The sequence below is a fragment of the Heterocephalus glaber genome, unplaced genomic scaffold, assembly GCF_053883595.1.
Source record: "Heterocephalus glaber isolate CG9 unplaced genomic scaffold, H.glaber_assembly_v1.0 deba00001461, whole genome shotgun sequence".
Lineage (NCBI taxonomy): Eukaryota > Metazoa > Chordata > Mammalia > Rodentia > Bathyergidae > Heterocephalus > Heterocephalus glaber.
The window spans coordinates 34,414,060-34,439,169 of record NW_028258308.1 but is presented as its reverse complement, the minus strand read 5'-3'; the positions used below and the strand labels follow the sequence as shown (position 1 = coordinate 34,439,169).

General features: G+C 39.2%; 1 protein-coding gene and 1 long non-coding RNA gene across 15 annotated transcripts in view; both read right to left on the bottom strand.

Moving 5' to 3' along the window:
- LOC110344075 (uncharacterized) overlaps positions 1-4,176 on the bottom strand; it is a 62,362-nt gene extending 58,186 nt beyond the window's left edge. Inside the window, exon 1 of the long non-coding RNA XR_002386359.2 lies at positions 3,501-4,176. This is a non-coding gene — a long non-coding RNA (uncharacterized LOC110344075). The remainder of the gene's footprint in view (positions 1-3,500) is intronic.
- A 13,683-nt stretch (positions 4,177-17,859) lies between these two features.
- Nrg1 (neuregulin 1) overlaps positions 17,860-25,110 on the bottom strand; it is a 319,600-nt gene continuing 312,349 nt past the window's right edge. For 10 of the 14 annotated variants that reach the window (XM_087217248.1, XM_004855408.4, XM_021236838.2 and 7 more), the window contains 2 exons: positions 24,717-24,923; positions 17,860-22,020 (listed from right to left, as the gene is read on the bottom strand). In XM_087217248.1, coding sequence (XP_087073374.1) covers positions 21,366-22,020; positions 24,717-24,923 — 862 coding nt within the window. In that variant the 3' untranslated portion in view covers positions 17,860-21,365. Of the gene's footprint in view, positions 22,021-22,398; positions 22,541-24,716; positions 24,924-25,110 lie in introns of all 14 variants that reach the window. The other 4 variants (XM_021236841.2, XM_021236840.2, XM_087217249.1 and 1 more) reach the window with 1 other exon arrangement.

The window sequence follows — 25,110 nt, the reverse complement described above, 5'->3', positions numbered from 1 at the left end:
AAAATGCCCATGTGGTATGTAAGGGGGAAAGAAGCATGTGTGTATCTGCCTGTGTGCCTACTTGTGAGGTGTGTGTGTGTTGAAAGAACTATATCAACAATGACCTTAAGCACAGACACTTTGACTTTTGGGGTATACCACAGAGAAAGGAGCACTCCTCCCTCATTTTCCAGAGCATCTCTACCTGCAGGATCAGTTGGGGGCTGAATCTAGACCTCCAGCATTGGCCTTTACCATTGGAGCTACATCCTATCCTGGTGGAAGAGTTGGCCGTAGACTACCAATTCCCAGCACATCAGCAGCAATATCTCAGTGTCACTGACAGTCTAGGCTCTTCGGCAGACGTGATGGGAGATTGCTGATTGTATTGCACTCTCTGTGTGAACAGTGGGACGAGCCAAATCCCAGCCCAGCAGGGACTGCTTCAGCACTTCAGAAACCTAAGCTGTCCAGGGCTGGTGACTCAATGAAAGCAGCATCCATTATTATCTTAAAGCAAACAAAACTGGGCATTGGTCTACTCTTGAGGAAGTTATCCTCAAAGATCTTGAATTTTAAGCAAGAAAGTAGAAGTTGGTGAAAATGATCTAAAATATCAGTGAGGTCAAACCCCTAAAAGACTGGACTTCAACTAGTCAACCAGCTGAGAACAAAACACAAGCCAGTAAGATCAGGTTTATCTCTGAGATAAGTCATTAACAAGGTTCCTGGCTCATAATAAGCACTTAAAAATTTCAGTTATTGTTTAGTTGTTATTGAGCCTTGGATACACATGCTTGGCATTCATTGTTTATTACTCAATAAATACACGTATTTTTGAAGAATTGCCTTTTGAATATTTTCAGTTTGTATTGAATGCCTATTATGTGGTGGGTCTGAATCTCATTTGATCTTCACAATAGCCATATGACCTGGGTATTAGTTTCCACATTATTGTAATAAAGAAACAAGTTCAGAGAGGATGAATTGCTTGCCAAGATTCACTCAACTAGAAATCAGTGAAGATGTAAATCCAATATTTGGCACTAAAAACCCTAACACAGGGTTCTCCAAGTTAAATTAAACACGATCATAAGTTTATATCATATTAAGAATATGATGAAGTGATTTAGATTGTCTCACAAAATTTAGTATGTAAATATCTTACAAATATTAAGTTCTTAGAAAATTTTAAGTGAGAATTTCTGTTTCTATTTTTCCTTTGTATTCTCTCACTTTGAGTGTCATATGTAAATTCTCTCAAGAACAAACAAGTCCACATGACACTGTCATTCTGCCTTCACAGAAGTTCTCAGAGGGCACTGAGCACCCTATACAAACCCTATGTGAGCTAAAGGAGTTAATGAGTCTCAAAGTTCATTGTGCTCAGGTGGAAGAGGTTCTCTCAGCCAGTTTCCTATATCATCATCATGTGACAGAGAGGCACGGGGAAGAAAAGAAAGCGTGGCCTTTGGGAATTCTCAGTGAACTCCAAGAAGAGTTAATTATTAAAGAGCTGTGCTAAATTCTCTCAGGGTGACCTCTTTCCTTTTTAGAAAAACAACTTTTAAAAATGTTAACCTGAGAGTAGGACTCAACTTCACAGGCAAGATATTGAAGCCAGAATCTGGGCACACATGAAATATTCCCAGCATTTGCCACAATAAGGACAAATATTGCAGGACAGAAATTGCTTTTTGTACCTCCAGGTGGTGGGTGCAGAGCCACCTAGAATAGTGTTTTCAAGTCTCACTAATTGCAACTCATCCAGAATAAATTCAAGGTCAGAGAGTGGCATAGTGTAAAACCATTTTATCTATGATATGCAACAATACCTTTAGGCAAGTAAGACATCATGCTATAAGGAGCATGGCCTTAGAAATCAAATAGGTATGCATTCAAACTTATAATGGAACACCTGACTGGGTAGCTTTGGCCTCAGACTTTTTTTTTTGTGGTACTGGAGATTGAACCCAGGGCTTTGTCTCTGAGCTTGCCCCCCACCCCTGGATTGAACTTGCCATCCTCCTGTCTCAGCCTCCCACAGGGCTAGGTGGCATGTGCCACCACAACCAGCCTCAGAAACCTTTTTGATAGTTCAATGCTATCTTGAAATTCTTGAAAGATACATTCAGAGATCTTTGAGTATATTCAAATCTGAACATGCTATTGAATCTTATCATTTGCATATAAAATGTTATATGACCATGAATAGAATGGAACAGAGATGTAATGATGAACTGTGATAAATCTCACACATCAGCCAAGGGGCTTCTGCAAACCACATTGACAGTGCTCTAGGTTGACATTTATGCCTCAAAATTTATAACATAAGATATGTCATTAACTTCCAAGTTTCAACATAAGATATGTCATCAACTGGCTCATCAAAAAATAAAACAGTAAAGCATGCGACTGTGCAAAATAAGATAATGTATACCATCACTTGTCATACGGAAGGAACTTGCTTAATAGCAGTTCCCTTCTGAGTCTCTTCCCATTTTGTTTCTAGATACAGTGTTCCACAATCGACATGAAAAGTATGACTGACGATAAAGTATGCAGCATCAATAAGAACACATTCTACAGTGCACTGACCTGGCTTCTTCTGTTTCACATGCGCTCAAGGTTTCCCCTTAGGTGGGAAGTAATTCAGCTCAGATAGGAATTACAAGCTTTCAGGAAAAAAATGGCAGCTCTTTTGAACCAAGGATTGGTTTTCAAAACAGATTGAAATTTAAGTTTTTAAATTTTTCTTCTTATGAATTTCTCCTTACCTGATAAACCTCTAAAATCAATGAGGCCACTCACTGATACTCGCTGTGAGCAGCTCATCACCACCTCTCTGCCAGAGATCTATCAGTTCCCTACGGTGTACTGCACACTTACTGGTCACACTGAATAGCAGAGATGCATCTCACTTTACTAATGATTAGGTAAAAGAAAGAAAAGAGAATTTTTTTAAAAGCACCAGTTGGAAAAAGAGAGCAATCACTTACTACAGAGAAGCCACTTCCCCTCTCTGAGCATTAGTACAGCAGACCCTCAGGTTAAGACTGACCTGACACATGAACAACACTGGGTTAATTAGGTTAATGGAAGATTCATCTGCCTCTTGTTATCTATAGTGTGTACTCAGGTAAACATCCAGATCTCAGCTGAATTGACTTACAACCACCTTGAGTTACAACCTGCCCTTGGGAACTGATTGAGTTTTTAAGTTGAGGATCCATTGTATTAGAATGCAGAGCTCAGGTTGTCATATCAGTTATGCTCACACTAGGGCTCTAGACAGTTCCCTCTTTGTCACTACCACCTACCCTCGGTATCACTATTTTATGCTTAGTCACCAGTTCTTTGGGTGCAACAGCCTCCCATCAGAATTCATTTTATAATACTTTGCTGAGTATTACTGTCACTCTGCTACTCCATCCCACCTTGTATCTGTCAGTTCTTACAACAGAAACATTTAATATAAGAAACACAGATACAGTATATAAGAATATTCAAGATTGGCTTACCATGGCTACCCAGTGTCAAGTGTGGAAAAGTACAGAAGGTCTATCTGTGCACTGGAGATCTGAAGGACCCAGTGGAAGGCCCGGAGACCACTGCAGTGTCCCCTGTGAGTCCGTATCAGGTCTGTGAGGCCGAAGGGTCTGTGCTGGAAGCCAGGAGAAGATGTCCAAGGGGAACACGAGCTGCTCTGGAGAACCAGAAGCGAGACTTGCGTCTCCATTTCCCTTTTATACCATTCAGGTGACACGCCTACACAGGGTGGGTCTTCTGTCTTCAGTAAATCCCCTCAGCCACATCTGATTGAGATGAGTGTTTCTTACTTAAATTGACACAATCAGTTAACTATCACACACCTGCAGTTACATTCCAATAAGCATCACCTGGATACTACCATATCCTACAGGTTTTGATTTTCAATACTTCCCTGGGTGTCAAAATCTTCCCCCTGCCATGAGACTGTCACTCCTTTGCCATGAAATGTCATCAATGCTTTGGTGATATTACTATAGCCAGACATTTTAGTAAAGAAAATGTGGCAGGGTAGGGATGCCTCCTTTATCCTCAGGTTTCAGTCTGTTAAATAGATCCTGAAGTTCTGCACTGTAATCCAGTGTTTTTAAAAGATATTTTCCCCAACTTTATACTTGTACATTTGAACTCCCCACACTCCAGAGAACCTAGGGATATACAAAGGTTGATGGAAAACTACAATGAATATTTAAATTTTTAAAAAATGTATTAAAGTAAAAAACACATTGGCATGAATTCCCCCAAATACTCCCTCTCTCAGAAAGCAATTATCCCATTAATCTTGCTACTTTCTTACAGTTCTGGAAGTCCTCTTTTCTGTGTGTCTTTATAGGCTGTGATAAAAAATTTGGTGAATGCTGCTGTGAGTACCATCCACTGGAAAGGAGGTCCTGTAAAAATATTATGGTGCGTCCTTGTTTACTTTATTCTCTGTATCTGGCAGTGTGTGATTTCTGGCTCTTCCTCAAAGTCAAAATGACCATTTAAAATTGGAACTTGAAGCAGCCACAACAGTGCAATAAAGACATGCAAAAAGACTTCCAGAATTCCTGAATTGCTTCAGAAAATAGCAAGAATGATGGGATCAGTGTTTTCAAAGCAAAGGGGAATATTCTGAGGGGGATTAATGGCAGTGTGTCTTTTATTGTAATACTTTGTTAAAATTTAAACACACACTGTATTTTTCAATCGCACCTCATATTCATGTCATGTAGCTGGGAGACAGATCTATGTGACAAACCTCACACGCTGTACTTGGGCTTCCTCACTTCTCTGTTGGGTAAGGAAGGCCTGCTCCACAGGTCAAAGTCTTGTTGCCAGGCAACTTCTTCCTTCAGAATGAGAACTCTCCCAAGAGGACCCTCAATCCACACACAAACAGCGTCCTGGCAGCTGCTCCACCAGTTCCACAGACATGCCCAGGCATGACTGTCTCCTCTGCAGCTAAATTGAGATGCCTCATTACATTAATTGAAAGGGCCAGAGATTATTCTTTCTATATTTCTTTAGTGAGATTTTTTAGTGAGATATATTAGATACATAATAAAAGAGAAATATTATAATACTATAATCCTATCTTCATTTGAAAGCCATCCCCCACCTCCCTTCAAACATAGTCCTAGACATTTATCTTGGATAAGACTAGTGCATAGAAGAACCCTGAACAAATTAAATTGCTTTCTTCTGTGGAGCCTTATGATGTCCTTTTCAACATTTATACCTAAAGCAGTAACTCTGAACAATATTTATAGAGGACATTGAAGTTTCAGACACTGTGGTGATAGTGCTAACGGTGAATCCAGCACAATCACCAACATCTTCTAGCTATGAACTAGATGTCTGTGGAACTCAGCAACAAACTTAATATAACATGGGACATGTTGCAGTCCACGTTCAATTTAACTATGAAGTCTACATCTCTCCATTTCACAGATGCCACTCCACCCTACCTGCTAGTCTCCATCTTTCTTGCCACTAATTCATATCAGGTCCTGATTATCAGCACTAATTTAAAACATTACCTTCATCTCCTAAACTCATTCTGTCTCTTTTCCTCTCTTCCTCTTTCCCACCCTCCATCCCTTCTTTCTTCCTTCCTGCTGTCTCTACTCTATTGCCTTCATTGCCTTTGTTCCCAGAAATAATTTTATAAATCCCATTTCTGAGCATATCACTCTCTTTACTAATTGCCTCCAGTGCTGACCCAATGACTACAATGACCTTACTCCAAAATCTAGTCCCAGCTAGCCACAGCAGTCTTGTATTTGGATCTACCTCCACAACTCCACCTCTATTTGCACTTTCCACACCAACTAGAAAAGACTCTTTTACTTCTCAGGAAAAATAATTGCAGTAATAGCTTTTGCCCCATACTCTGTTGGATAAGCAATAACCCTTTTCAAACCTAGCTAAATGTAACCCTAAGAGAGCAGCTGAGTGTTCTGTGCTCTTCTGGAGCTTTGCGATATCATTGTCACAGAAGCTTTAAATTCCTATTAAAAAGATTTCTGAGTATCAGCCCTATGCCAAATGATCTCTGTCACACATACACAACACTACCCTATAATACCCTTTTAAGGCTATTCAGCTCCTATTGGTAAATAAACTGTGCTCCAACATGTTTAGTAATATGCCAAAGCTCACTGAACATCTACATAGCAGAGCTGACAATAAACATATGACAAAAGATCCTAAATTCCAAACCAGTTACATTATAGTTGTTTATGTATTAATATCCAGAACTAGAAGGTGTTTTCTGAAAAGCTCTGTGTAGAGCAGGCTGCTCTCTCCTGTCAGTTACTCCACATTGTATAGAATAGTAGTGTCCAGGCTGATCCTTGCGCTGAATGACTCCATTTTGGAAATCAGCACTTTGCTCCATTTTGAATTCAGATGCTGAGACAGAATGACTCGGTAACTTACCTGTGCAAGCAGACAACCACCCCGTGTTGGACACAGCAAACTTATCAAGAAGAACAAACATAGATGCAGAGTATGATCATAAAGTACAAACTGATAAATGAATCATGCTAATAAAAAGTTGCCACCTGTAACTTACCATTAAATTAAGGGCACCACCATCACACGATGTATCAAAGTCAAATCAGAGAAAATCGGGCTCATGAGTTTATCAGGCCCATGAGACCAATCAATGAAGCAAACTCCTCACCTGAATCATAAAAAAGGAGGGGGTACCCAACACTGGTGTTTCAACACACACCAGACCATAATCTCAGTCTACATCGTGAATGAGTCACAAAGTTGATAGATGACAAATTATGGCTCTCTCTCATCCATCTCCCTGGTTGACCGGGTCCAGTCTACCTGCCTGCCTTCTGAACCTGGGCTCTGAACAAGTTCTGTACTCATAACAAGCCCCACAGCTCTCACAAGCTCTGCCTGGTCTATTATCTCGTCCGACCACTTGCAGTGACTTTCCATTTCTCTGTGAGTTCCTCTTTTTGCTTTCAGTTCTGCCTCTTTGATCCTGCCATCCATCATATATTACTGTGTGAAGTGTGTCCTGTGACTTGAGTGTTATTGGTAATTAAGATTGGAATAAGAGAATCTGTGCCTGGCTCATGGCTATAAAGTGAAAAGAGCATTCGTCCAGGTAAGGCTGATGAAACGGACATAGCTTGTGAAAAGACAAATTGTGGGAAAACACAAACATGTCCAGTTTATGTTAATGTCACAGTTCATTCTATATGTTCAGATGAGATTTGTTTTAGTCTTTACATCACCCAATGTTGGGCATATTACACATACTCCATGTATGCTGAATGAGAGGATGAGCTTCACTTAAATGAGTATTGATTGAATCTTCTTTTAGGGTCAATTTTGGAAGGACGGGGAACATGCTGTAATCAATTCTCAAACATCAAATGGGCCATCAGAGAGTGCTTCCTTCACAACTTGCAATGGGGAGATGCAGGTGTCAGCAAGTCAAATGTGACTGTGTCTTGTCTCTTAGCCCATCTATTGCACTGTTTTTAGATGCAACCTTATTCATAAATGGGTAGATGATTATAGGTAGTCTCTTGGGAAGTCATTTATCACTAGTATAAAGTTTCCCTCATTTCCATCTCTGCAGAAAATCTTCACCACACAGCCCCAACCAATGAGCTGTCGCCCCTTCTCCTCCTGAAGAGAGCTACTGAAACAGAACCAGAGAACAGTGCCACAGGGGTGCTTTTCTATCCAATTGGAACAGGGCTTCTAAACCACTCTGAGTTCAGGGCTTCAGTTTTTCAGGTTTGAAAACAAAATCGGTGACATTTAGTGTCCCCAGTAAGAATAATAAATCTCAGGTTTTGCACAGTCTTGCAAAAGTATGAGTACCTCAGCATCTGAAGGAATCTTCCAGTTCCTCTGTATGGGCCCTGGCTCCTAGAGAACCTGCTGCTGCTGAAGCCCCTGGAATCACTCAGGATGGGGAGGGGGTGAATATAGTTGATCAAAGACCCAGAGAGCTGGGTTTCTCTGCCTCCATCAATGTCTTCAAGGTTCAGTGGCCACAGAATAATTTCAAGGTCATCAGACTGGTTTTGCTGATTACTTCAATGTAGGCATCTTTTAAAACAATCTTCTGGATGCAGAGTTACTAGGTGTCTATTCCCAGGAATGGTGTCTTAGTCACTCACTTTGCCTGATCTAGTTCAAAAGGAAAGGCTCTCCTGCATTTTCCACCAGCATATGAGTTATATAGAATATCCTATATTTGCTCAGCTCTTGCAGTTGCCTGTGATCTAAATGAAGCCCATTCTGTAGCATGATTCTGCTGCTGAACTATTATAGGACATATAATTAAATTAAGCCATAAGGCAGAAGAAAACTGTGCCATAACCTTCATAATCTGTGAAACCTTTCATCATTTGCCAAGCATCGATTTCCTAAAAATGGTGACTGCAGCACATCACCAGGAGATCAAATCCTAAAATAGAAACTGAGATTGCTTACAGTGCATGGGGAGATGCTGAGCCCCCAAGCCAGGGAGGGGAGTAAAGCCAAAGTGCTGGGCATGTGATGGAGGAGACCATGCACAATGACCTTGAAATCCAAATTAGCTCCTGCTAATTGGATGGCACTCACTATCATTTCCATTTCTGAATTCGTAAAATTGTTTTCTTCTCCAGGAAAAAGAAACATCTGCTCTTCTGGGTGAGCTCAGTTCTGAGTAAGTTTGTTCTCCCTGTTTTGGTGTAGTTTAGGCAGAGAAAGGGGAAAGCCATCCTGGCAGCAGAGCCTGAAATCCAGCTTTCTGAAGACACAGCCTCTGTTGGCCTCCCCAGGAAACCTGTGCACAGGCAAGGCAGGGCCAACCAAAGCTAGCTGGTTTGCTGCACCTGGGAAAATTGTTCCCTACTCTCTGGTAGCCACAAGAAATTTGCCATCAAGTGAGTATGTAATATTTATTAACTACCTACTGTATATTACTGTACTATGCCAAAGCTTATATAGAATAATTTTCTCATTTAATAAAATCTGAACAATGACTGATATTCAGGGATATTATCTGGCCCAAATGAAAGAGGGAGGATTCACACCTACATCTCACTGGTTGCTGAGCATGTTCTTTGTACCACATTTTTCTTTTACCATAACCTAGGTAAAGTCTAGGTAAAGCTACAGAATGTTTATTAGTTTTCAAAATGGAAGGTGGACATAAAAGTGCAGGCAAGAAAGAGGGAGAAGTTACTACTATGAATTTTCTGCAGTGGCATTAAAGTGTGAGTAGCTTGGCGGCCTAATAACAGTGGAAGAGTTGCTATTTCTTGTTTTCAGGTCTTTGTTTTATTGGCTGGCCAATTGTGAGCATGCTCGATCATTTTACATACTCCTATGTGGCTTCAAAGAGAGGAGCTGCTATTGTCTAAGTGGCTTATTTTGAATCTTGGACCATAGATAGCACTGATATAGTCTTAGAAGAGAGATGATCTGATCTCATGGATTTAGCCACTTACAGTGTGCTGGGCTATTCGTATCTCAGAAGCAATCTGGTGCTTTTTTAGGTGGGGAATTTGTGGTCAGAAGCAATGTAGTATCTGCTCTCCTGCATACTATCAACAATGCTGGCACCTTGAGAGATCACTGAACAGGCAGCATAGGAGATTGAGTCTGATCCTGACAAGGACAGAGTGTGAAGGGGTTGCAGGCGTGATCATCTCGACACCAGTGACACTTACTGCACTGGGATTTTCAAAAAAGTTTTCAAAGCATTTTCAATCCAACTGTCTTTCTACTGAAGTTTAAAGTTGCATAAAATTTGAGAGACCAGCAGGCAGCTGTATCATCCAGCTTGTTTATTAGCTAGTTAAGCTTAAATAACTATATGATTATACTCTTTCAAACTTCAGGTTCCTAAATTTAGGGTCAGCCTTAAAATTGACAAGGTAGAGAAACAAAAAAGCTTTAGTTTTAAGAAAACACTTTACACATGTGTGTCCTATTTATTTCACTCAAGAGTATGGCCTCGATATGCATCCATTTAGCTATAAACGACTCTAGTTTTTCGTTCTTTATGGCTGAGTAGTACTCCATTTTATTTAAAAAACCCCGCATTTTCTTTATCCAGTTTCCAGTTGATGGGCACTTGGGCTGCTTCCAAGCTTTAGCTATTACAAACTGTGCCGCTATAAACATGGCTGCGCATATATCACTGTGGTATGATTCTTTTAATTCTTTGGGGAAGACACCCAGCAGGGGAATACCTGGGTTAAATGGGACCTCTAGTCCTAGTTCTTTGAGGTATCTCCATACTGACTTCCACAGTGGTTACACCAGTCTGCACTCCCACCAGCAATGGAGAAGGGTTCCTTTCTCCCCACAACCCCGCCAGCATTTATTGGTTGATTTCTTGATAGCAGACATTCTTTCTGGGGTGGGGTGGAATCTCAGTGTTGTTTTCATCTGCATCTCTCGAATGACCAGTGATGTTGAACATTTTTTTCATAAATTTGTTTGCTGCTTTTACTTCCTTGTCTGAGAAATGTCTGTTCATTTCAGATGCCCATTTTTGAATTGGGTCTTTGAATTTGGGGGGTCTGATATTTTTCAATTCTTTATATATTCTAGATAGTAGTCCTAGTGTGAGAAACTGATAGTGTAAACAAGAGTTAAAATGATTAAAATGAATAACTGATAATTTGAAATAGGAAAAAAGGTCCAAAGACGAAGGAATGAAGGGAGGGGATGGGGAAAGGAAAAACTATGAGAAAAGAAAAAAAAAAGGAAATGAAATCTGTGTAAATTGGGAAGGGTGAAGTGGGTGAAGGGCGCACAGGTAATGGGGAAAAAAATAAGAACCAAGATACATCATGTACAGGTACAAACACCCAATGATAAATGTAAACGAATTGTATACCTAAAGTGTACCAATAAAATGTACCAATAAAAAAAATTTAAAAAAGAAACACTTTGACAGATTTAGTTTAATTAATAAAGGCTGTATTTCTAGACTAGGTAATTTACTGGAAAAAGAAATCTTATGTAGTAAAAGGCAGATGCCTTTCCTCACCCTTGCGAATAGTTATACTGTAAAATAAAATCACTTACAAAATGTCCCACAACATTTGTTCTTGCAAAATAGCTTTCTATTTATGATGACAGATGACATATTCCATAGACTTCAAGATATGTTGATTTCATATGCTTTACTTAATCTGTACATTTGAAAATATCATTATAGTCTTATGTAGAACACTATTTTTTAAAGGATTGGGGACTTAGGTTTATTTTAATGCGATAGTTAATATCTTCTTTATAAGACTAATCTAGTAGACAATGCCAAATTAAAATGCTCTATTTTCAACTCTTTGCAAAGAAGTGAGAAGGAAAATGAGTGAATAGAGATGAAGAGTTAATCTTAAGTAAGATAGGATTGGGTGGAAAGGAAGCCAAGACCAAATGCAAGAGTTACATGCTACTCATATATTCATTGGAAAAATCTAGTCTTCCATCCTTTGGATGCTGACTTTTTGTTTTTTTGACAATCACTGAGCAAGATTGGTTCTACTCATATATATTTTTAAACAACTTATAAGCTACTCTTTTATTGATCTTGGCTTTCAAACACCTAAGCTCATCTGGATTCTTCATGTATTTGCCAACTCATGTAAATATCTTGAGTCTCTAGTTGCCTGTGATTTGTTTTCTAGACATCCAGCATCTACTATGTCCCAGATACTGTGCTAGGCCCTCAATACATGCAAATACTACAGTGAATCTGCCCTCAAAAAATGCATGGTCGACTGCATAAGAAATTCCAAGTTATTCCATATAAGCTGTGGGACAGATGGGAGAGTACTGTGTTAAAGAACGCACCATAAAGAACACGTAATGCTCAGGAAATTCTCCATGATTCTAAGAGATGGAGACTTTCTTTACCCAAAGAAAGAGTAAAAGAAGTTTCTTAGGAAGATAACTCCAGTAAAATGAATAGTCTACACAGAGCAGGGACGGATGGCAAGTACAGTAGTGTGTTTCCTAATACATGTGAGTGGCTACATGTTCAGTGCAAGATGATTTAAAATAAAGCATTAAACAATATTGAATAAAACAATAGGAGAAACACTCCTTCAATTCCCTCTAGATCTTGGCTAACTTAAGGAATAAACCTTTTTGTGTTTTTAAAATACATACTTCCCTATCACTAATGCTTACTGATCTCCCTTTTTGCAAGAGAACAGGTTTATCACTCAGAGACTTTAGCAGGCAACAATATATTGTTGAAAGTGAATAACACTTTCATTTTTATTGTATTTATCTTTACAGTTTTATATTTATTATGGTGACTATTTGGAGTTTTCCATTCATAACACTGATACAAAGTTTTATTTGAAATGACTTTATTACTTAAAATGCAGTTAATTAAAAAAACAATATGCTAAAAAAATTACAGGTGGTACATGGCAAAAACATGGAGTTGGTATGCCAAGTGAGTAGGGTTTGATAGCACTGTATTTGGGAAACAAAAATTCCTAAGATTGGAATGAAGGATGAGGGTGAGAGATGAGCAGGAACAGCCTGGCAAAAGCCAGACTGTGATTAAACTTGATAGAATCTTCCAGCAGAAGGTGAAGGATTGCCCAGAGGAGTTGATGAAGTACAGTAGACCCTCAGGTTACAACCAGCCTGACATACAAATAACTTGGGTTAATTAGGTTAATGAAAGATTCCTCTACCTCTTGTTGTCTATAGCATGCACCCAGGTAAACATCCAGATCTCAATTGTATTGACTTACAACCACCTTGAGTTACAAACCAGCCCTTGGGAATTGATCAAGTTCATAAGTCAAGGGTCCACTGTAGATGAGTTAGGAGGCTGATGGGCACTGTGCGAGATGATGAGAGCATAAACAAAGGTAGAAGCAGCAATGGTGTGGAGGGGATGGATTTGTTTGACAGATGAGTGATATAATCACCTGCCATCAATTGGTGTGGAGGGAGAGATCTGGAATATTGCTAAGGTCTGCGTTGGTCACTGGAGTGATGACATGTGGCTCTACTATCCCCAAGTGGGAGGATATTTGCTCATTATGATTTTGACCCTGAGTGGAAACCTCTATCTCATTAATTCTGTGTTAGTTAACATCTTAATAGAAAGAATCCACGGTTCTTTCTTCACTTTTCTGGCTAGAGATTTAACTCCTCAAATCAGAGTAGCCTCCAAAATGCGTGCTGAGGTTAGCAACTTTTCATGTTATAAAAGAGAAGTTGTTGGTCAAGCAAATAATGAAAAATATATAATGCTATGTGACTGTGCCCTAAAGTTTTCTAAAGGACCTACAACTAATCAAGTAGTATTTTGTAGATAAATAAAATTACTTTAAATTTCCATAAACCAAATCATCTCTGACTCGGTTTTTGTTCAGAGTAGAAAGTTACATGGTTTCATGACTTCAGATACTGTTTTACTGACACATAATATATGCACATCTTTAAGGGGTATTGTATGAAAACTTGACACATGTACAATGTAGAATGATTAGCCAGGTTAATTATCATGTCTGTTTGGAAATCGGTAAAGGGGAGAGCTGAGAAAAGAAGACCTTTAAACACCAGTCATTCTGAGGGTAGGGGGAATTTTTGTGGGGGCCTCTTGTGTGAGGGCAGAATCATCTCACAATTGGGAGAACGTGGCTGCATGGAAATGGGAACTGGGAACAAGTGGCACTTATTTGTGGCATTTTCTCTGTATTCTTCATAGTGGAGAGAGCCTAGAATGCATCTTACTAGCTGCAAAAATGTAGGCCAATGAGGCCCCTTTATCTGAAGAAGATAAAAGCTCACTTTGGACTCCACTGGAAGGGCTCTAGACACTGGCCTGAGGTTCCCACACCTGGTGAAAATTTCTGAGCACCTCTCATGGGGGCAAATGAGATCCTCTTATGAAAGTCAAGGAAGAGTTGGCAAGTGTTACCTAACATATGATAATAATAATTAGAAAGATACAAAGTTTACACTAGAAGATTTCTTTAAAAAATAAGAAAATGTCCCTTTGCATTATCTTTATAGTAGCTACAGTTATGATTGTCTTCAGGAAAGATACATTTTTCTTTACTTACAGGAAAGAGAACAGGTGTAAAATTAGACTCCTTTGTGGTTAACAATGCCTGATGATTGATATCATCACTCCTTCATCCATACAGAATGAAGTTTTAAAGAGTTTGATCTAAATAGTTTAAATCCATAAATTAATTTCATTATACTCAAAATAAGAGAGAAGAATGCTATTTTATGCATGAAGTGAAGAATGATGGGTAGACAATGGGAGTTTCTTGAATTTAGGTGTTAATCTGAGAACTGAGTACTCTAATTTGGTCACTTTGCAGACCTTTGATGAAATGATAGCTCTTTGAAGAAATGTAGTATGTCTCTTTGAACCTTGAGAGTGAAAGACTAAGGCAAACAGGTGTGCACAGATATATACTGTCAGGATAGGAGCATTTTTTAGATGCTTCTATTAAAGGTTTGCAATGAAGTTTAAAGGCAGTGTTATGAAAACTCTACAAAAAGTCATGTTTCTGTAAATTTCTGAAATTATAATGAAACATTAATGGAATAAGCCATTAAAAATTAGGGAACTCAGGGACCAGGGATTTAGCTCGGTGGTTCTGCCGACGGCTTCGCAAGTGCAAGGTCCTGAGTTCAATCCCTGGTACCCAAAAACCTCAAAAACATAAAAAAAACAAAAATAAATTAGGGAACTCACATAGAATCTTATGGCTACATAGAAAGTAATTGTAACTGTAATGCATTATAAAATACACAAAAATTATTTACACTACAACTTTGAAGGTTCTTTGGTGACTCTTTTCAACATATAGTTGTTACTAAAAAGAATTTGCTTACTGGCACTAGATTAGAGATGATAAAATATGTTGATCAGTTTGTAATATAGTGCACTGCATTTGGAACTGAGAAAATTAGGCTCCAAAGCTTAAGGACCTAGAGATGAAAGTAGAAGGCAGCGTTTGAATTCTCACTATATGTCAGACACCTTTTAGTTTTCTTAGTTGCGTTCAAATTTAATCCACACTGAACCACTGTCTGGTAGTCAGAGATCAGGAAGTAACTGGAACAGGAAACTACCCAAATTCACAATGCTAAATGGTAAGGACAGTAATCTGGCCCCAAACTTCTCTTTTCACAAGAGGATACATTCTACACAATGAACCTATGAATTCATTCACAGCTACATTTCATTTCTTTAGAAGGCTGAGATTAGGGAAAGATTCACAGAGTTGCAAAACCAAGCAAATTAGATCCCAGAATATCTCTAACCCAAAGCCAGAGGGGCTAACATTCTTCCAAAAAGAGACTTGGTTTTAGATGTAACTTATACTCTCTATATAAGGGAAGACCTAAAAAATGAAAGACCTGTTTGTACTGGGAAAGGGGGTGGGGGGAGTAGCTGAAGAAAAATACAAATTATAGTCAGGAAACCTAGGTACAAATATTCTTTCTATAACTCACTAGATATGTAAGTCTGAGAAAGAATTTTCAACGTCTTTGTGCTTAAATTTTTCTCATTATTTATTGTATGAGTATAAATAATTTTAAAAGATAAAGGCTATAAGTATTATAAAGCATTATATGATTCATTTTTCCATATCTGAGGAAATTGTGCATTGGATATTAAAGATGTTTAAATCTACAGAGATAATTCTTGTTTTTCTGCCATGCTGTAGGTATGGTAGGAGGAGATATCTTTTCCTCTATCAAACTGTCCTCAATAAGATCACCTGAAAGAGAAGGGTAGGAAAAAGATGCTGGGTGGAGCTATTATTCCATTCTCTGTCTGCTCTTTAGGACTTACTGATCTTCTTTCTCTGGTGTTTTAAAAAGGATCAGATATATCATGGTAGTGACCTCCAGCAACACAACCCTTATCCTATGGTAGATGATGTTTTCAAGAGAATTGTCTTAAAGGGAATCTTCATTCTTTTCCACACCAACCTCCTCCACATATGCTTTTGCCTCTAATATTATGATGGCTTAGGTAAACAATTTTAACCTAAATTACTAAGATAGTTACTTCAATGGGAGGTAGGTGGAGAAAGCCACTGTCAACTGAAGTTCATAACCAATATCTCATCAGGAATATCTAGCAACAGCAGTACTAGGATGTCCACAGGAGCCTAAAGATGTAGGAGGGGGTAGCAAAACTACTTTATCCAACAATAACCTTAAAGCTCAGGAATATCGCAGCTTCTTATACCAACAGGACATTTCTGTCTTTCATAAGCTGAAAGAATTTCTGTGCCCTACCACATTATTCTTTTGTAGTAACCATTTCCATAACATTGCTTTACTGCATCTGTGTCAGAGAGGACAAGTAAGAGATAGAGTGCAAACTGATTCTAAGATCATCAAAAATGTCTACTTCTTCCCGCATCTTAAGTCTCTGGATTTCAGACCTACTTCATCTAACTCCAAATCCCTGATATCAAGTCATTTGGTCATTATTACCAGAACAGAGAGAAAAGAAATCTGATGATTGGCAAAAATGGCAGATCTTTTGCTAATTTGCAAAACTGGCCTGGTTTTGACATTCAAGAACCAATTATGAGTGAAGAACTGCAATAATTATCCAGATATTTGTCTTAAAGTGAATCTTCATTCTTTTCCATACCAACTTCCTGGACATATGCTTTGGCTTCATATATCGTGACAGCTTACATAAACAATTTTACCATAATTACTAAAGTAGCTGCTTCTGGCTTTCAATGGGGAGCCACAGGGGTTGGAGAATGCCTCAGCATAAATTGAAGAAAGTATCTCAGTCTTTAATTTCTTGCAGCAGATCAGAGAATACACAGAATACTTAGAATAACTAGTGTATGAGAGAATTAATTTGATGGCCAAAGCCTACTATTGTATTTAAATCTCCTAGACATCCAGACTGTTCGGAAATGATGCTGGTGGAACTATTACTATGTGATAGGAATTGTGTGCATCCATGGAGGTTTGGACTTTGACAGGAAGCTCAGGTTATACTCAAACTCCAAAGGAAACCACTGAACAGCCCAAAGGATTGCTCACTTTTACTCCATATCCTGCAGAAACTCTTACATCTGAGATAATGAATAAAGTACCACACAGATATCTACTTGTTAAAATATGGCTTTTGTTTAGCTTAATTACAATAAGAAAAGTACTATCTTTATTTCTATGCCAAGTCTTAGAATGTGAAATATTTCATACACAAGCCCCTCCCTGAGCAGTAAGGTGGGTATCAGTTTGTCTTGCTGTATTGATAGAATAAGGGGGATGAACTCAATTGAGCTTTACTCTTTTTTAAAAATACTGTGAAATGATAAATTGTAGGCTTGATGGAAAGCAAATTTATTGAAGCTATAGGGAAGGTTAGCATGGCTGTTTTTCAGGCGATTGTGATCTCTGGATCATTTGAACCATGACAGCATTTTTTTTTTTTTTCTTTTTTCCTCTCATGAGTGAATAGGACTGGCACACTGACATTTCCATTAATCTGAAGAAGTTTCTGGCTGTCTCTACAGAACATATCAATAACCAAGATCCAGGTTGTTATGCCTAAAATGTTTCTATCTGAGGTTATTGTGTATGGGGAAGGTTGGAAGGAAACATCACATTCCTTGACTGTGTGGCCCCTTCAACAAGGAATAAAGTGGTAAACAGAATCAGGAGGCAGATGATTCACGGACAGGCAGTGTGGCAAAGGCAACAGACAGACAAGATGATCGTGGGTCATGGAACACATGCCTAAATTAGTACAACTGTCCCAGTAAGACAAAGGTGCTGGTCCAACAGACTGGAACATTAGTCTGCTGAGCAACATGCCCAAGTCTCCACAGAGTAGCATTTTTTATTGCAGTATGACTTTCTTGGGAAATAAACAAAACTTTAAATAAATCACAATTACTTATTGCTTAGTATTTTGGATAATAAATTCTTTAGTTTATCAGTACCTCACGGTCTTCAAATGTGCATTCTTCAAATAGTTTCAAATACATATACATTCTTTCTCCTGAACAATAAATTATTTAAAAAGGAAAAGGTACATAATTTTAAAGCAAAGAAAAACAAAAACATATATTTTTGACATTTATCTTAAACTTATATGAAAACAATTCTATGTTAGATGTTTAAATATAAATAATAAAGGACATTATGTTATTTACAATGTTACACAGTAAGCTGAGAGTAAAAACTGCCATTAACTCATAAAGACAGTAAATGATTTAAGAAAACATCCAAGTAATGTACAATATGTATTTACAAAAGAATATGTAATAGAACTTGTGATATGTGGCTATTCCCTTTTGCCTGCAGTCTCTGCAGTGTCTCATGGGTCTCGGTGGATAAAAAAATTTCTGTGGCTGATGGAAGGCAGCCAGTATTAAAAGATAAGACCAGGCTTTCTTTGTTTTTACCAATGTGAGCCATACACCCTTCAACTCCAGGGCAAAAAAAGGAGTAGTTACTGAGCAAGTTACCCTGGGTCAACTCCATCTGCATCACGACAGTCACGATGAAACAATAAAAGATGACATATTGCTGTTTGGGACACATTCACCTATACAGAGTACCATTTTGGGGGAAGCAGAAGGCTGTTCACCAGGCAGTCTTGGGGAAGAAAGGATATAAATGAAAGCAGTATAGAAAATTAATCTTGAGTAAGAAAGAAGGAGTTTTGCACATACTATGCTCGCAATGGGGTACAATTTCAGACCCAGGAAACAAAGTAGCTGGCAAACTTCTCTGCAATTTCCATTCCCTTAAAAACCAAGAAAGCTTTCTATATGCTAGGAACACAGGTTTATACCCCTTTGGTTTGCCGCTGCACCACTTGAATTTATAATTAGGGGTGCGTGTGAGTAATGTGGCAACAAAGTGTCACAGAGATGTCCCTAGGAACATAAATGTGGTGGCTGCAATAGGGAGCCCCGAGCATCCAGCTGACCTTTCTGATCAAGAAAAGCTCTTGTTCTGAAGTGGAAAGGCTGTTTCACCTAATATGCCACCTCTGTGAGTGATCAAAGTCAGGTTGGAAATAAAATATCACATATATATATGAAATTTGAAAATTTATAGCAATGATCAAACTGAGGAAAATGTCCCTCATTTTTCTTATAAGAAGCCTACTTATTCCTGAAATTTTTCTGAATGGGTCAAATGAATACTCCAGTGCCCAAAGAAATTAAAACAGAATGTTTAGGGTTTTGAAATAATGATAGGAATTTCTTTATTGAAATACTGAAGAATGACTCAAGGCCTTCAAAGGCAATGTCAAAATGATTTAGAGAGCATCTTCAGACTGATGGCCTTCTTTCCCATCCATGAGCTGACTCATTTCTACACAATTGGGAAATTAGCACAAACTGACAGGGCCTCCTCTGTGTATGTTATAAAGCAAACTAGAACAATGTTGAGCACAGAGAAAGTGGCAGGTGAACAATGACGAAAACCTAAGAATACCAAATATAGTGACATCAAGGACGTGTAGATGAGCCTGTCAGTGGTTTGTAGAAACACAAAACATGGTAGGAGTGCAAAGACTTTTACTCATACTCAGTTTACATTTTTCTTCTAAGACCTACTTGCATGTCCTTTCTTCCCTCTGATTTGTAAAATAAAGATTTGGTGAAGAAATACATTTTCTCTTGCAAACAAGAAGCAATTACTCTCCTTGACACTGTGAACTTGCTGCTAGCCTGTTTCCCATTTTGTCCCATGACTCCTAAGAGGCTACTTGGAACCTAGGTAAAGCTCTAGCCTTGGTTTAACAGGTATCAGGCAGGCAAAAAACGGGCTCTGCATTAAAATTTTCTTCTTTTCCTTGGATTAGCAATTATTTCAAAATGTTAATACCTATAGGCCTTCATTGGATTTACAATCACAAGAGAACATGCAAAATTTAGACCAATCTTAGTCCTGCTGTCGCAACAATAAAGCAAAAATTAAGCAAGGGAAAAATGGGTGATGCAGGCTGTAAATGGAAAGGTCAGTCTACAGGTGGGGGTCACTTCTGTAAGTAAAGGTGCAATCTTTCCAACACTGACATTTCCTGATAAGTCACCACTGGAGGAAGGTTCTTACTAATAACAAATCACATGCACATTGGCCATTCCTGACAACAGATGTCCATGCATAGTTACAACCTAATCAAGGCAATGCTGAAAAATAAAAGGAACATAATGGAGAGAAAGTAGTAGTCGAAAATGTCAACCAAGTCACACAGCTGCCCTCCACCTATGTCTTCTACACACTCATGCCTTCTAAACACTCAACAATGAAACCAATTTCCAATGATGACAAGTCTCCATTATGTACAAAAGGAACATTTAACTTCAGAAGACTTTCAGGCAGACTGCTGAGTGTATTGTTTGCACTGGGCTTTTGATGCCAAGATCTGCCTCTCCTGGAGCTGAGAAGACACAACCAATCAGTAGCTCCCAAATCAGTGGAAGATACAAGTCAGAAATGATTGCACCATTATCAGTTGTGGTCTGTTGTTCAAATAAATGAGCTGCTGGATCATTCCCCCAGAGAGAAAGTAAAGCTGAGTCCTCTTCTAAGTTTTTAGATTTAACCTAATAGCAGGCCAGAACCCGTTTTCTAAGCTATGCCTAAAACTGTTGCTTTTTGTCAAGAAAAATAAATTAAAGTAAGTGGTAGGTTCTTTTAGCAAGAACAAGCTGTCTTCTGAGTAATAATATAGATTTTTTAAATCACAGTATTACTTTCTTCCTAATATTTAACATTACTTAATGCAGTTTCCTGCTGTATTGAATAGTAGCATGCTGTTGGATCTACTATTATCTCAGAGCCCAATGAAGCAAACCTTTGGCTGACAGAATAAACAGAACTCATTTCATATTCTGAAAGCAAAAAAAGCTTCGTACAAAAGATAAGAGTATTTGGATGGATGTGCCATTGCAAGACATACTGACTGGGTGCTACTACAGACAAACAGAAGGACAGTTGCAAGTCTTGCCAATCATACATCCAGTCAACATCAGAATGCAATGCACAAGAAGCCAGCAAAAACTGAATATATGGAAGGCTTTGCTGAAATACTGTGGAAAAGCAATCACTGTAACTGTACAAAACTTGCTCTTGACATAACATAACATAAAGGCACCATTGATATCTTTCTTGTTTTGAAATACTGTAAAAAATTGCTACATATGGCACATAACACATTTTTACATACATATATTTAATTTATAAAAGTTTTTTCCTGTTTTCTATTTGCAGAACTGCTAAAATAAAATAAATTGTTTAATTTAAGGTGGAATACTTTATTATATAAAATAAAGTTTTACAGGTGAATCTATGTGTTTATTTAAGTTTTATACAGCAATAGGGTCTTGGTTAGCAATTACACTAGACAGCCTGGCCTGTAATTCTTCCTGTGACGAGAAGCGGCCTGCTGGGTTAGTCCTGCTGTCAGACAGGCGGAAGGCAGGTGCTGCCTCAAGGCTGGCTGCCAGGGGGTTCTGTACACCCAGGAACGGTGTATCTTCTCCTACTCGTTCATCTTCTGTTTCACTCTCTGAGTTACTGTTCTCAGAGCTTGTATTGCTGTTCATTTCCAGCCTGTTGGCAATGTGGCCATTGGGCTTGGTTCTTTTGGCCCGCCGGCTATTGGCGAGTTTCTTAACAGGCTCTTGAGCTGGTTCGTACTCCTGGGTGGTCTCATACTCCTCATCCTCTACTATCCTCAAGGGACTAGGGGGGAGGCTGTTACTCTCATGTGCAGGGTTGTGATGGAAGTTACTGAACTGCTGAGGGTGATGATTGTACTTCTTCTCTCGCAGCTTTGGTGGCGTCACAAGAAGTAGAGGTCGCTCTTCTTCCATGAAGGGGCTGACTGCCATGGAGGGCATGGACACCGTCATGCTGGATGCCGGTGGAGACATTTCTGAAGGGGGTGATTTGGGGGAGCTTGGCGTGTGGAAATCTATAGGCGACATACGAGCTGGGGTGGTCATGGCTGACACATACCTGTTTGAGCACAGAATACCCCGCATAAGTGTGGTTGAATAAGAGGCATATAACAGGGAGGGTAAGGGTACAGAGTTCATGATATGATACAAGCTGAGAACAACACTCACTGTATACAGCTCGATTTTTACAACTAGGAAATTCAGCACCCTTGGAATCTAACATTATGTACCCAAGAGTTTCCTTATAGGAGTCCATGCAAAGATCTGCTAAATTGTCTAGCTCAACAAAGCTTTTGGGATTTTCAATCTCATCATGAGTTTAAATAAACGCGTGTGAGCCATGAAAAGAGGCCACTTGGTCTTGGAAATCTCGCGAGTTATAAAGACTGAGGCTCAGGGATTCAGAAAGGAAAGAAGTATTACTTAAATACTATACCTTCCTAAAGGCCAAGGGGTCTTAGAGAATGAAGCCCAAATGGGGAATGGAAGAAGATCTAAGATGAGTTGCTGAGAGCTGGATCTGCATGCATTTGGATCTGTGTGCCTTGTCTCTCCTTAGCTCAGCTATAAGGTTATGTCTTATGAAAAAAAAAGAGCATAGTAACTCAGATTTATTCCTGACAACAGTGTAATACAATTTGTGTGCTTTTAATTTTTTCCATGAAATGTTACTACCCATCCCAGGGTGCAAGACAGTCAAAGGCAAGCTAGGGACAGCCTTTTGTTAGGGTGACAGTTACCAGAATAGAGACAATGTCCAATATTCAGCCCACTTCTCTTCCGAACCCACCATCAGTATTGCCTGGCAATTTTTTGTGACTGCTCCGGGACTGACTGCACTATAATATGATACCTCAGGTCACACTACCTCTGATAATGCTCACTGGATCTCACTGTTGAGACAGAGTCCATTGCTTTTACCATATTGTGCTTTCTTCTCTGAAAGTAAGAGGGCTTGAATTTTGGCACTGAGGAAGATGGGTCACACTTCTCAGCTCTGGATAAAAATATTATGAATGCACAGCACTAAGTGACTCTTTCCTTTATACTGACATTCACCATGTCTAATTTGATGTGACTTGTGAGGACACAGGAAACCACTGTCTGCTCTCTAGCTAACAGGAACAGGAAGCCTACTATCTTTCCCACTTTTCTATGAGTCATAGTGATGTGGATGTGAGATCCGGCAGTGTCTAAAATAGAAAAGTGTCTTAGAGAGTGGAGTATTTGGGGTCTGAGTCTGCAGACTTTTGTTTTGGGGGTACTTAAATTAAGCTCTGCGAAATGGGAATCCAAATTCAGGTAACACACACGAGTGATTCATCTTTTCTCCCCATGACCTTTAAATGTAGGCATATTCTGCAGACCTAGATAGTATGTGGGGTAGGTATGGAAGCCTAACCCCAACAGGGACATGTCAGTCTTTCAAAGAGTCACATCTCAGGTAGTGATGAAGAAATATTTCACCCCTAACCTCCTTTCGGGTTTCATAAAGATTTAATTAGATTGGACAGAATTTTTAAATACATAAAAATATAATTACACAACTTTAGGATGAATGTCCTAGGCTGGCTTTGGCTCCTGCCCACAATTTTACAGGTGGGTTGCAGGGAGCACTCTAATCCCATAAATTCCATACAGCACTAAAATACCATTTTTGGGGAAAAGGTGTTGAAGAAGTGACCTGGAGGCTCTATGTGACACACAAGCTCAGAATGGGCCACTCTTGGTTGTGAGGATCTCCAAGTCCATAAGTAGGAAAGAGTCTTTCAAAATCATTTCCAACCATATAACTACCAAATAAATGTGGATTTGGCATTATATAAACCGTATATGGTGGAAGATTAGACTGAAATGACCATACAATAAAATAAAACTGGTAGATTATAAAACAAATAGGTAACAATTTATAGATGGGCTAAGACAGCCAATTGGGAAAAGCTATCTTCCAGGATAGATGAGAATGCAAAAGAGAGAATCTATGAATTCAATATTCCTATTAAATATCTCTTTGAGGTTAGTTTCCTCCATTCTTCATTTTACCTTTGCTGTTACTCCCACAACCCAACCCAATCTCCCCAGAGGAAGCTCAAGCATTCTGGAACAAAGGGCCACATTGAAAACATGTCTGCTCTGAAAACCATCTGTGAAAACTGCCAGATATGGCATAAGAGAGATTTATTTATTTATTCATCCCTCCTTGGAATGTCATAAAAGGGATACGATACGGTGGAACACCAGCAGCTGGTCCTCCATGGCTGCCAGTAGTGACATAGCCCTTAATTTGGTTTAAGTGAGGCTGGAAGGTAAGACAGAGTTAACACATGAGAACACAAGGCCAGCTCGACCCCCAAATTAAGGTTTGGGTAAGTGGCAGATTAGAATTTAGAGAAGGGAGGGTCCTTATCAAGCACTAATGCCACCCGTCTAAGGAGGCAACTGAGGAAACAGAGACGCGGAGGGGGTCAGAGACTACAGCTGGGTCTGGGAACTAAAAGTCTGCTGCACCTTCCACATCAAATTACTCTAGCTCTTTAAGAGTCTGCTGCCTGTCAGCCAATGGGATGATGCGAGAAGCTCAGAGGAAATGAGTTCAGTCAAACAAAAAGATGACTTCATCAACTAGAAGCACTCCTAGAACAGGAAACTGCCACCCCGATCCTGATCAGGCGGCTTTTCTTAGGTAAGACTGCAGGTGCTCACAGGATTCTGCTACTGAGGTTCCTCGGCAGTAGCTTTGCCCTTCAGTTTTACCTTTCACTATGAGGAGAGTCTCGGTAGGAGTCAGGGGTTTCTCTGGCATGCCTGAGGAAGCTGTTACATTCACGAGGGCCTCCCAGGCCACTGAGACGTCCTCTTGGGCCCCCACTGGGGCTGCTGTGCCTACTGTTCTCTACTGATGACATCACAATTACAGAGTGGCTTTCTGAAATAATGCTTTCTGTGTGTCCATTGCTCCAGCTAGAGGGGAAGAAATGTGAGAGGCTATGAGACTTTTATTTTCATTATATGCAAAAATGGAAATGAATCGAAGCAAGTCTGACAAATACCGTACTTCAAATTACTGGTGCCTCAGTGGCTCACTACAACATTTGCTGTCTAAGAATAGAATTGTTACAAAGATCCTTGCTACAGAGAAGATCTTGAT